Here is a 13925-nt window from a genome sequence, read left to right as displayed (position 1 = left end):
GCCCCGTGGCTGCGTCGTCTCAAGGTCTGATGTTGTGTTAATGTTGCTGGGCATCAGGAGTGAAGAGGGGCTGCTGGCTCTCCGTCTTCACATTTTTTGGCTTCGATCCGTGTGTCGTAGTCGGTGAGGACAGACATAAGTCATGTCCAGAGAGTCGATGTTTGTGTGTGTGTGTGTGTGAGAGCTGAGAACTCTGTTTCTGTGTGTGTGTGTGTGTCTCTGTGTGTGTGTGTGTGTATGTGTGTGTGTGTGTGTTCTCTCCCACCTTGCGTGTCTGCAGTCGGCTTTGGGCGATGTGTCTTTTGTGGCTCTCGGTAATAAAGCCATTAATCACATTCGCTGTTTGCCACAAACACGCCACGCTGCACTCGCTGCGAGATGTCTCACTCAGTCTGTCCCAGGACACCACAGCAGATGCAGGTCACTGGAGTGGAAAGGGAGACATCCCGGCCACCACCTCTCTCTGTGTGTGTGTGTGTGTGTGTGTGTGTGTGTGTGTGTGTGTGTGTGTGTGTGTGTGTGTGTGTGTGTGTGTGTGTGTGTGTGTGTGTGTGTGTGTGTGTGTGTGTGTGTGTGTGTGTGTGTGTGTGTGTGTGTGTGTGTGTGTGTGTGTGTGTGTGTGTGTGTGTGTGTGTGTGTGTGTGTGTGTGTGTGTGTTCACATTATGTGGGATGGTATCAATCGATAAGGCCCTTTTCAGACATACAACTCTCTGATACATTCTTTCCCACATGCCCCCGTTACTCGTTGTCTGCCCATTGTGTCCTCGCAAGGAAATGAATAGTTCAGGAATTTTAGCTTTTGCCAGTCCCAAAATAAATGACGCAACACCGCCCTTAATGTAGCATTTGAAAATATTTTTGACCCTGAAAGTAGTCGTCTCCTAAACTGCTAACACTGCGTAGACTAACTTTAAGCCAAGGGCCACTTATTTGCCTGAATCTGAATCTTCCAAGTTGATTCCAGTCTCCAGACGGCTGAGCAACTCCATCTGCCAATACAGACTGTGAGATATGCTTGAAAGCTCTGGAGAAAGCTAGAGACAGTAGAAACGGGATACAGTATATAGGAGTATAATCAAATCAGGGTTGTTGCCACAGTTATTCATGATGTGTGTCTTGGAGCCCGAGGGCCCATTTCTTTCGGTTTAACAGATTAAACAGTTTATCGGTTAATAAGAAAATATAATGCATAGATTAATCAGTAATAAAAAATGCAGCTCCAAAAGTAATGCCTCATTAAACAAAGGGAAGGGAGCCATGATATCCTCGTCTGAGAGGATTTTTCGTCTCTCTCTGAGCCGGCAAAATGTTCCCCTCATCTATACAGATATTCAAAGACACACACCTTCATGCAGATGAACACACATATACACTGGAGCATAATTTTGCTCATAAAGCCTATACATGTATTCACAAAAAAAGAACGGCAACGGGCCCGCGGCGAGCGCCAGGTGCTCCGCGTATACACGCGGCGACACACTTGAATCCCCACACGCTCTTATTCAGCCATCAATCCCCTTTAGCTGACGTCAGCTGGTCTCCACGGCTCCGTGGTCATACATAAGCAATGAGAGATCGTCTATCATCTCATATCATGGTCCATTGAGGACATGGCTGATGGTGACAGGAATGTTGATGGACCGAGCCTAACGCTTCCTCTCAGAAGCTTTCCTCTGGCAGCTCCGGAAACCGGCCTCCATGCGGAGTCCTGCTGAGGCCAGGAGGACAGAAGTTATTACAAGTCACAACTGCGTTTTGTTTTGACCTACTATGTATGTGTGTGTGTGTGTGTCATCATGGCCAAATGTGGTTCTGAAGACACTTGCAGTAGTGGGAAGTGCCACAGAGGTGATGCCGAGTGCTGCTGCACAGGATTTCTGTCTGTGAACAGGTTAAGTCGCCGCAACAGCATCATAACGGTTCTAGTTGGGATCAAAAATGAAGGCTGAAAATAAAGATGAACGCGGCCCTATAGCAAGGGAACCACGGGCGTTGAACTGGGGGGGGGGGGGTGGAGGGGGACAGACTACCCAGGTGCTACACCCCTGGTGCCAAGCATAGGATTGTGCTTTGTCTGCAGTGTCAGTACTCCTGGTACGTTGAGCTCGTATGTCAGAACGCAAATGTCAGCAACTGTTGCTGCAGACATTTTCCGGCAACTTCTCCTGCCAGCCCGCCGGCGAAAATACAGCAGGAAAATATCCGGATGATTCGCGGCGAGCTAGTGGGCGCTTTGATCCTGCAGGCGCCGCCCCCTTTGCAGGGAAATGTCCCGTTGTTGTGAACGCATCGGGCTCGGGGAAACCCCCTGCTGTGTGTCTGCATATGTGAACGGCAAACTCCGGAAAAATATCCAGACCCAATTTTCCAGCCGTTTTACGGAGTTCATGTCTGAAAACAGCTCGAGAGATGATTCTGCACTTTGGGAGGTCGTCCATTAGCCCCAACATCCGACTGACCACTCGTGTGTCACGGATGGTTTGATCCCATCGCAAGATGGTCTGTAGTTTTAGACAGCTGGACCATTATGATTCTTAAAATATTATACAAGGTCACACCCTGATATTTGGCGGTGCTGGCCTCATCCGCCATTCAAGTTGAGTAGTTGCTTTAGAGAAGAAAACAACAGCTTTAGACAGTGGTGGTCTCCGTATTTATCAGTACCTCGTAAAAGTCGCACCAGCGGTTGTGTCGCTTTAAACTGCAGGTAATAACTTTTCTAAATGTACAGCGTGGCCCCGCCAAGCACCCGGGGTTATTCCAAAGTAATAGAAATTTTGAAAGCCTTTTCGAGAATCTCATTTATCTTTGTTCCGGTCACTTAAGCATGTGCACAGTATTGATCACGGAGTGCTGTCTCTGCAGAATTTCCATGCATCCTTTAATGAAACACTCATCCCTGCTCTTCCCTCCCGCCAGCTTTTTTTTCTTCCTTCCCATTACATCGCCCTCGCTGCTTTCAATCTCTGTCCATCACTAGTGCTCTTCTGTTTCCAGATGCACACACTGTACGCACCTCCGCACCCTTCAGCAACACACACACATAAACACACAGACACACACACAGCGCCTCACTATTACTTTGCTTCTTTAATCCATCATCAGGCTCTTCTGTATCCACCTCCTCTCTTTCAAATCCCCCCAAAATGTTTCTATTCCGTGTATATTTGCCTGAATGAATGCCTGGAGTCTAACTCCCCCCCCCCCCCTGTGTCTTTGCTTTGCCCCTTACTTCCAGATCTGGACTTTCACTACTTCTGGCAGTGGAGCGCCTTGGAGGACTACCTGCTCTTCTGCTTCGGCTTCACCGTGCTGTGCGCCGTGGTCACCCTGCTGCTGCTCGACTCGCCCGTGTTCGTGGAGGCGCTGGGCTCCCTGGCCGTGACGTTCGAGGCCATGCTGGGCCTCCCGCAGCTGCTGCAAAACTTCCACAACCGCTCCACCAAAGGCATGAGGTAAAGCGCGCGCCCGAGGTCAAGCGGAGCTTCGCAGAGAGGCTCGTAACTCGCTGTGCTCGTGCAGCGGCACACACTCCCACGCCGTCTTCACGTTAAGGGCCCGGTAGGCCACATGCAGTGTGCTCTCATTAACCTCAATGTCCAGGGTGTGCACGTAATTTATGTTCTTATGAACTAAATATGCTAATATATGTGCTAATAAGGTCATTTGTAATCATTAGGAGCTGCGTAAAAACACTAGGTCAAAGATTGGATAAACCTAAAGGCAGAGTCCTAAACAGTTATTTAATTGACAAGGGAAAATGCATTATTAGTGATGAACACTCCCACTCACACAAGTTTAAGCTGCACAAATTATGTAAATAAGTAGAAGTGAGTGAGTGAAAATGATAATACTGTTGCAGGATTAATACTACATCTAAAATCAGTTGATAGAATCAACACATAACCTTCCAACAACTGTTCTCCGTGGAGCTATTACATGCTGCATTTTAAGGTACTTCCTGTGGTTTTAGACTGTGTCCACATTGAATTCAAAGTCACCTTGAATGCAGAGAGGGAGTAGAGGGTGGGTGAAGGAGCGGGGCGATCAAAATGGTCGGCTTGCAATTATGCAGGTTATTTTTGTTGAGAGATTATTGCAGTGTGTGCAAAGGCCAAATGTGCAGACTGGCTGGCCTCTCAGGTGGAGGACTGTGAGATCAATTACACCCCTAATGGCTCAGAACTTCATACTAATTATGATCTTTACCTCCTCGTTAAGTCTCTTGTCTGTCATCAGTGTGGAAAAAAACAAAGAAATTGTGTGTGTGTGTGTGTGTGTGTGTGTGTGTGTGTGTGTGTGTGTGTGTGTGTGTGTGTGTGTGTGTGTGTGTGTGTGTGTGTGTGTGTGTGTGTGTGTGTGTGTGTGTGTGTGTGTGTGTGTGTGTGTGTGTGTGTGTGTGTGTGTGTGTGTGTGTGTGTGTGTGTGTGTTTCGTGCTCCGCTGGTCACTCGTCTTTGTAAAAAGTCCACGAAAACATTTAACTTTTGGAAAAAACTACTGTCATTTGAACAGTAGACATTGATCAAGTTAACATTCAAACCAGGGGAGTGTTATGAGACAAAAGGCTCAAACGTGGCATACATTTAAGTCAATTCTGGTTTTGCTTTGCACATCTTGAATCACAATTCCTTCATTATGCAGATGCACAACGACCGAATATACATTTTGTAAGGCTGCAACAAAGAATGCATTTCATTAGTGATTAATCTGCCGATTGCTTTCGCAATGAATCAAGAGATAATTTGGCATATTCAAATTCAGAAAATGGAAAATTCCCATCGCAGTTTGTTAGAGCTCAGGCTGATGTCAGTAGTCCTGTAAAGGATTATACATTTTGGTAATCCCTAATCCCTCCTCTCTTTTTGTCCTTAGTTTAGTTGTTTGGTGCTAGTTGTCTGCATTGTATTTGTTTTTGATGATGAAAAAGCCAAAGAAACAGTGAGCGTGCAAAGATGAGAGAATAATAGATGTGCACAAGGTGAGAGAGAGGCCAGCTGGAATAGATGTTTGTTTTTGTTTTATTCCTTTTCCATGCAGACGACTGGCAGAGGTGTCCTCTGCTGTTTGTATCCTCCACATTGTGCAAAGTTCACCGTGTCTCTCTCGCTCTTGTTCGAGTCCCCCTGCGTGTTGTCTCTCTGGATGAACTGTCACTCAGCACTGTCCCAGTAGCTTTCACACAGAGACACATGCAGAGGAACATCCTAGCAAACCCGTGTATATTGTTTACCTAAGAATCAGATGTATTTCTCCAAATAGAGCAGTTGTGTCCTGAAAGATGCTCCACTTTAGGTGATGCACATCCATAACTGAATAACAACCAGGACCATGCCGCCTTAATGAAACATGAATATCGTCCAAACTCACTATCACTCCTGTCCCTGCAACGTCGAGCGCGGTTCAGATCGTTCGACCCTCGTCACGTGTACTCAATGACTCTCCTGTTTGTCCAGTTATAGCTCGGACGCACTACACGATGTTTAAAGACGCAAGATCGCTGTAAAGTTCATACCGAACGACTTGCCGTCCTGTAATTGCGAGGCTTCCAGTCGTTGGTGCTGGTGACACTGTGTGACGTCTTCGGCGATAAGTCTACCCGATTCCTCACCAGGACAAATCCTCAACGAGTGTCTCTGGTCTCCAAAGGTCCTCCGCCGGGTTGACATAGAAGTCGATGCACTCGCTGTCAGTCACAGCACAGTTCACACTACAGGATTTGGGCATGCGAGGCATCTGCCAGTCACTTTGACCGCGTCGTTGGCAGTTCACAAATAGGGATCGTGTGCCAATTTCTGAGTCCGACTTAACGCAGATCTTTCCTCCGATTTGGGTTTTTTGTCGGCAAGCGGGAAATCGTGCTCAAGATCGTCCAGTGTGACCTCGAGGTCAAACAGGAACAAAGTGTGTGGCAGCACGTGTGATTGGTACTTCCTTCCGCTCGTGTCATCGCGCGTGAAACAGTAACTTGTAACTCGTGCTGTCAGATTCCCCCAGAGTCCTTTTACTGAGGCGTGTGTGTGTGTGTGTGTGTGTGTGTGTGTGTGTGTGTGTGTGTGTGTGTGTGTGTGTGTGTGTGTGTGTGTGTGTGTGTGTGTGTGTGTGTGTGTGTGTGTGTGTGTGTGTGTGTGTGTGTGTGTGTGTGTGTGTGTGTGTGTGTGTGTGTGTGTGTGTGTGTGTGTGTGTGTGTGTGTGTGTGTGTGTGTGTGTGTGTGTACGGATCTGTGAAATCGAGGACCGCTCACCTTTTCCAGGTCGCCAAAGATGATCATCTTCAAACAGGCGCACGGTGTGGAAAAAAGCCGAGACACTCGGGGAGACACACACATACAGAGGCACATTCAGGCAGGTGTAACGATGTGGTGTGGTCACTATCGACACTTTGCATGCGTATTTGCACACATTGGAACTCATCGCTACTTCAGGGAAATCGAGGAAGGGACAGAGCAGTGATGGAAAGATGCATCAAGACTGGATTAGGAGTGGAAAATCAAAAGAAGAAAAAGGTTTTTATAACAGGGACATGTCGAGTCACCACAGGGAGCGAGCACCTTTTGATTCAACTACTGACCGGTACGTAAGGGTGCTTTCACACCGGATCTGTTTGGCACAGATCATTAAGACCGGAGTAAACGCCGTCATTCAAGTCCCTGCGTAGACCAAACATCCAGCCTGAGACGGCTTATGAAAAAAATGTGTCGTCTCGATCCGTTCCCAGATGAACCCCGGCCAACAATGTGTGAGAATTGGGCCAGTCCGTATGAGATGTGTGATTCTAACCTGAATGTCAAAAGCTTAAGTACTTTGAGATTAACTCAAACCATGTGGTAACCATGGTAACGTGACTCCAGTTGAGGACAAAAATTGGAGGAATTCTAATGGTAGAACATCCGTCATTAGTCATGGTTTATAAAGTTTGGGATCCAGGCTTGTGGACAGAAGGTCACCAGGTTGACCCCTGTAACTTTCAGTTGTGGACTTTCAGTGTTATTATAGTTGTGTCACGTCTTTGCTTTGTTTCACCTTTTGTCGTCCCTGTTGTTGTCTTATTTCCTGTTGCGTTTTGACACTCGCATCTTGTCTGGCCAGTTCACTTCCCCATTGTGTTGCTATTTTGAAACCTGGGGTTTGGCATTTTTGTCAGCGCCATCTTGTTGTTTTTTGGAAACCAAAAGGAACCATATTTGGAGCGTGACTGAGAGATGGTCCCACTGCACGTCCACCTACACCTGCGACCTGCACCCACAGGACGTTACTAGCTGTCAATCATGCAGTGTCCCCACCCAATTACAAACGGTGCTTAATCGTTCATTTTAATCGAAAAGAGATCATAATTAACATCAAAAAATGAACATACTGCTGTATTGACGCAGACTTGAAACTAGAGATTGAACCATAAACTCCTCAGGAAAACCTTTACTGACCTTATTACTCAAGAGAGAGGTAGGGTCTCTATCTTGTCTCTCCTCCCTCCAGTATTTAGTCTTTGTGTTTCCCTCTCGTGTCTGCCAGTCCGCCTTATTCCCCGTTTTCAGCGTTCCGACATTACTTAGTGAGGTTTTCTGTTTGTTGTTAGTGTTCTGGCCACAAGCCTGCCGTGTTTCGACACCTCCGCCTTCCTAAGGACTGACTCCTGTGTACTGAACCTGTGTGTTTGTGATCGTGAATCTGCATTTGGGTCCCTCGACTGTTTGGTGTCGACCAAGAGAACCGAAGCGCAGCTGTGAACGCAGCATCGCGACCTCCACAAAAAGTTCTACATGAGCCAATCTAGACACTCCAGTTTTTCAGTTGACAGCGTTTCCTCGCTGAGCGACGCCGTCACCCACTTGGCATTTGAAAGCGCCCGTCACTCGAGCGGAGGCTACGACTGAATGGCGACATCGCAATTTGTTTAACTTTTCACGAGACAACAATGCGGAGGCGGCGTTTGTTTGTTTGTTTGTTTGGCGTGCGTGCGTGCGTGACTGGGTGATTGCGCGGCGCTCTCTGCTCGGCTGCCCGGGGAGAGCCCGCCTGCTATTCTCTTCCCGCTCATTAAACTTGATCTATTTTGCTCCCATCACTGCACACAAGCTGCCAACTCGCACAATGTCACTGGCTGACGGCGGAGGGGACACTGACGGGGGCCGGTCTGTCTGTCACACTGACACAAAAGGGTGCAGTCGAATGCGGCACTGCCTCATTTCTCCAGTGACGCTGTTAGTTTGCAGAAGGGTTCATCTGCTTTTCCTCTCTCCGTCCTTCTCAGTTTGGTTTACTGCTCTTTAAGAATGTGACATTTGCCCTGTCCGATGTGTGAACTAGTGTTTTATACCTCGGAAGTGACAATCATTTGTAGGGTGGGCGTGCGGCATATACCGTTTTCTTAGTTTTGTATTCTCCATCAGTTATTATTCTGTACAATAAACATGCAGAGCCACTGGCTTTAGCATGCACAGACTGCAAAAGCTCCCCATCGTGATGGTTCAGATCAGCAGTGAAGCAGCTGATTCAAACCTTTTCTCTGCAGCCGCTTCTGCAGACCGTTGTCAGGAGCGACGCAGGTGAAATTTGAATGCGAAGATGTGCTGGGATTTTAAGGACGTGTCAAATCCACCAAAGATGTACTCTGTTACGTATAGGCTGTTGTCGGAGTTCAGTCTGGAGTGGCAGCAGCGCTGTAACGAGGCAGCGGCGATGAATAAAGCAGTATATCTCATAATTCCAGTTCAGGTATATACCGATGAACAAGAGTCTACACAGCCGTGCTAGTGGCTCTGTGACGCTGTACCTCGGCACGGCGTTGCTTTGAGAAAGAAAAATCATGTGGAGTTCTTGCACCAAACTGGAGATCGGGGGAACATTTTTGATTTAGGTGCTGCAGACAAGGGTTTGTAACCGTAAGCTGGAACATTTAGTCAATGAAAACATAACTCGATTACCAAGTAAGGATTTTTAAATTATTTTACAAAAATATTTTGTCGCATTTGTTTCATCTTTAAACTCAGTTATTTAGCAATATGTCAAACAGTCAATGGTTTCCACTCCCATGAGGGGATTTGAGCTTTTTTTCCTCTTAATTCAATCTGAAGACGTTTCCTTGAACACAGAGGAGTGTGATGGGATTTCTTTTAGCTATTTCTACAATTTTTCAATTCCCTTCTAAAAATCAATCATAATCCTAAGCTGCGGCCCGACTTTGAACATACAATAGGTGGTGTTTCTTGTGCGGCGCACACAAGAGTGTTTTTGACATATTACTGTTTCCATTCCGTCTGGCCCTCCAATCAAAACCCTCCGATGAGAAGTTTCCCTCACATGGAGACCTGCCAACCTCACCCTCCAGTCCTCATTACCACCACCAGTGTCTCGGCTCCGGGGGGAAGTTTCCCTCACATTGAAAGTGAAAGCACCTAGTAGTTCATAGGATTGCTTCTCATGGAGATCCAGTTCCTTCCGGGGACTACGCGGGCAAAGTCTATTCCTTCTGTTCACAGTGAATTTCGATTGACATTTCTCAGTCTCCTTCATTCCTTTCATAAGTTTCCCTTAATAGAAGTGTGTGTGTGTGTGTGTGTGTGTGTGTGTGTGTGTGTGTGTGTGTGTGTGTGTGTGTGTGTGTGTGTGTGTGTGTGTGTGTGTGTGTGTGTGTGTGTGTGACATCGCGGATGATCGTACGAAGGCACAGGATGTGTTCTCTGTGTGTGTGAGCATGAATGAGCGCGAGTGAGTGAATGTGGTGCTTTCATATTATGGTGTGTAAGCAAGGCCTTATCTAAAAGTATTTGCTTGGGTCCAGTTACACGATCAAAGCCATCGTGGTGCAGGTCCCTGAAGTGGCTCGCTCTGTTAACAGTGCATGGTGGGGATTTGGAGCAATTTGGTGGTGTTTTCCCTCTTTCTAGTCTTGTGACTGTGAATGACTAAGTTGGAATGTTTCAATTAATTTTGACTAAAAAGCAGAGCTTATGGAGACGTGACAACAAGTCCTCGAACTCCTACGAAGAACTATGACGTATGTGTTTCATCATGCACTCTAATAAGACCAAATGGACCGTTTCCTAAGTTAGCGCCAGGAGGTACGCCGCATTGTGTTTTTAATTTTAATTTTAAATTTCTAATTTACCAATGCATTGTCGATGACCTTTGTAAGGTATGTGTTAGGGTTACATGACAGAGAAGCACGATTACTTTACAGAATATAAGCAAATCCATTGAAATCCCAAAACTTGCCTGACTTACCAGGTCTACGGTATATGACTATTACTGACGTCTGGGTTTCCATGTACGTACCGTCCGCTAGAGATCTGCGGCCTTTAAAAAAACGAGCACATAGGTCCTTAGAAGCTGCTTGAACAAGCGACGGTGGAGGACGCTCTCAGACGTTAAGACGTTAAGAAGTTCATTTTTGGGGGGAATCAGAGCCAGGTGGGCCAGTAAAGGCGAAAAAGACCGGCGCAGCGCAACATGATGGACCCAAGGCACCGGGCGAAAAACACGACCGGGCAGAGTTCAGGCGAACACGAGGAGGCGAAACCAGAGACTGGAGGTTAGAGCCAGGGGCTTTACAGTGCTACGCTATGAGCTTCAGGTGTGGATTGGCAGCAGGAGGGCGACTGGATGTCGAGGGGCGCGTTGCATCGACAGTTTGAGATGAAACTAAGCCTCTTAAATCCCACAGCCCACAGATAACGTCCATCCCCGTCATTGTGTCGGTAAAACCCACAAACTGGTGCAACATTGAAAAGCAGCATTTTTTTCGGACTAGTCTGGAGGAGAAAATCTTCATCTTGTCCTTATGCCGTGTCAGGTTTTGTTTTGGACTCGCAGCAGAAGAACAACAAGAGAGCGAAGTAAAACACAGTGCCAAGCTTTTCTGGGTGGCGTCCACATATTATATTTTCCTGGAATCACTCAGCTCTGGAGTTCTTGGCTCCGAGCAGTGTTACTGATGTTCCCAGTTGAAGAAGCTCTATAGTGAAAGAAACATGAGCTCCGTCTGTCAGTGCAGACCAAGAAGGGATTTCTTCACATTGTAAGATGTATTTTGGATTATTATATTGCGTATCTTTTCAGTCTTTTACTGATGAAATCCTGCTCAAATCCACTTGTAGCCTACAAGTCTCTCAGTTTGAGTAGTTTTCATGCCATTCAAGATCAGGCAGACACATAATTGACATCTTCTATCATCACGGAGCAGGTGAGCACTTTATTAGGAACACTAACACTGAAACAACCTCAGTTTCTTCGTGACATTTTTTCCATATGATGTTGGAAACTTTCCTGTTCCACGTTGACGGGATTTCATTTCTGCATTCATAATCCGGCTACCTAATAATATTGAATCGAATCTATCGTTATCTAGAACATTTATAATAAGTACTTTGTTCTTGGGACAAGTGCACCTGAGATTGGGACGGGGCAAACACAGCGGCAGGAACACATGCGTACCGCAGTGACTCTGTCGACACAACCATCCGCACGTCTCCGAAATCCCGATCAATCAGACGGATCAGGCTGCGTTTTTTTGTCCGGTCTTAAACTGTCCAGTTTTGGTGATTACTGTTTCCACGGCAGCAGCAGATTTGTCTGTTATCGACTGACGGGAGAGTAACCCGACGTGGGTCTTCTGCTGTTGTAGCTCATCCGCCACGATGCTCTATCATTTATTTCGTGGGGACCTTTTTCTCCGGTGTGTAATTCCTCCCATCGAGTATTTATCTGAACTAAATTGAACGACACCCCTCACTGTTACAGCGGACATAACTCACTGCTTTGTGTACTGTTGTGTACCAAACCCTTTACACTGACGAAGGGCTCCGTCAGAAATGTTCTGGATTTCATTTCCCGTTGTCTCATTAAAAGACATTTGGATTGTGAAATATTTTCTTTTATATTTTGTGCAAGTTTTCACAGATGCGGTTTAAGTTAATAAACATAACTAAATGCTTTAGTTTGTATAAAGCTGTAGATGTAATGAATATACTGAAAAAAAAGGCCTTCTCATCTATCCCGGCTTGTTTACCTTCTCTTGAAAGAGAAGTATCTGTGATATCCTTAGGCAAACTCCGCGTGTGCTACTCCTTCGTCTCCTCACCCTCCGCTTCGTTTTCGCGGAGCAGGATCCGTCTTTGTCTCTGGCAGGTTGGGAACTTTTCGGTGTTTGCCAGTGTGCGATCGATCAACATGCATAATTCATAGTTAGTGGGTTAAGAGCAGCTCGGCTTCTCTCTCGCTGGGCCCCTTTGATTTTCGTCTCTCTCTGCCCCCCTCGGGGAGCGCCATACAGCCCTGCTGCTAAATCACCTCTCTCACACACACACACACACACACACACAACACACACACACACACACACACACACACACACACCCACACACCCTCCTGTGTGGGCGCACATCATCATGACATGCATGGTTGTGGCGAAGACGAGATTGAAGAGGCGATCGAAGCTCTTTGAAGCTTTAAACGTCAGCCCCGGCTGCTCGAGTGCGTCTCGTTCCACGGAGCTTTGCTTTAGAATTATCAAGCAATTATGAGAAGTGTCTAACCCCCCACCTGGAGACCCCTTAAGTCCCACATACAATGTGTGATTCCCCACTTAATGCTGAAAACCTGGTTTCGTTTTGTGATCAGCTGCCGATGAATCTTCCCAACAGTAGTGGGAAATGTGCAGTGTCTGTTGAGATACAGCGGAAAAGGTTTGCATCCAATGTGTCGCAGCCTTAAAACGGAAAAGGGAGAATTTAGTCCCAATTTTTTCCGTTGAAGTTACACAACAGTTTCACATTTGTATCCTGGACTGCAGTCACAATATTTACATGGATACAAATTCAGTGGGGAGATGACAGCCTGCGAGAAGCTTTCAGCCCTCAGGTGGGCATCCATCAATCCTTCTATCCATCTATCCTTCTATCCATCTATCCATCAATCCTTCTATCCATCAATCTATCCATCCATCTATCCATCAATCCTTCTATCCATCTATCCATCTATCCATCAATCCTTCTATCCATCAATCCATCCATCCATCTATCCATCAATCCTTCTATCCATCAATCCTTCTATCCCTCTATCCATCTATCCATCAATCCTTCCATCCATCAATCCTTCTATCCATCAATCATTCCATCCATCTATCCATCAATCCTTCCATCCATCAATCCTTCTATCCATCAATCCATCAATCCTTCTATCCATCTATCCATCAATCCTTCTATCCATCTATCCATCTATCCATCAATCCTTCTATCCATCAATCCATCCATCCATCTATCCATCAATCCTTCTATCCATCAATCCTTCTATCCCTCTATCCATCTATCCATCAATCCTTCCATCCATCAATCCTTCTATCCATCAATCCTTCCATCCATCAATCCTTCTATCCATCAATCCATCAATCCTTCTATCCATCTATCCATCAATCCTTCTATCCATCAATCCTTCCATCCATCTATCCATCAATCCTTCTATCCATCTATCCATCAATCCTTCCATCCATCAATCCATCTATCCATCAATCCTTCCATCCATCAATCCTTCTATCCATCAATCCTTCCATCCATCAATCCTTCTATCTATCCGTCCATCGGTCCGTCCATCCAGTGGGACAAGGTAAAAGGCAGCACATGAGCCTGGGGTCAGAAGATAATGAGTCAGCATCCGACGGGCAGAGGGAAGAGGAGGGAATGAGGATGGTGTTGGAGTCGGTTTGTTTTACAACCTGTAACAGCTCGTACTTTTATTTTTTTGCCCGTTTGGACTCGGAACATATATTTAGGTGAATACCACATCATGACCGACAAACCTGATGGCTGTAGCTACAAAGAAATTGAATCCAAGTTGTAAGAAACCAAATCACAGTTTTAACTTTGGCACTGTCTGCAATCGAGAATGACACTGTTGTCGAAATGTAGTGTCCCTTCCACTGCTGAAAGTA

At 46.2% G+C, this 13925-nt stretch overlaps 1 protein-coding gene across 1 annotated transcript in view; it reads left to right on the top strand.

Moving 5' to 3' along the window:
- si:dkey-246g23.2 (solute carrier family 66 member 2) overlaps positions 1 to 13925 on the top strand; it is a 49147-nt gene that overhangs the window by 25770 nt on the left and 9452 nt on the right. The window contains exon 4 of the mRNA XM_035642629.2: positions 3241 to 3457. Coding sequence (XP_035498522.1) covers positions 3241 to 3457 — 217 coding nt within the window. The remainder of the gene's footprint in view (positions 1 to 3240; positions 3458 to 13925) is intronic.

This window comes from Scophthalmus maximus, chromosome 7 (genome assembly GCF_022379125.1).
Source record: "Scophthalmus maximus strain ysfricsl-2021 chromosome 7, ASM2237912v1, whole genome shotgun sequence".
NCBI classification, from domain to species: domain Eukaryota; kingdom Metazoa; phylum Chordata; class Actinopteri; order Pleuronectiformes; family Scophthalmidae; genus Scophthalmus; species Scophthalmus maximus.
The sequence above is the reverse complement of the archived record's forward strand: the minus strand, read 5'-3'. Positions and strand labels throughout refer to the sequence as shown.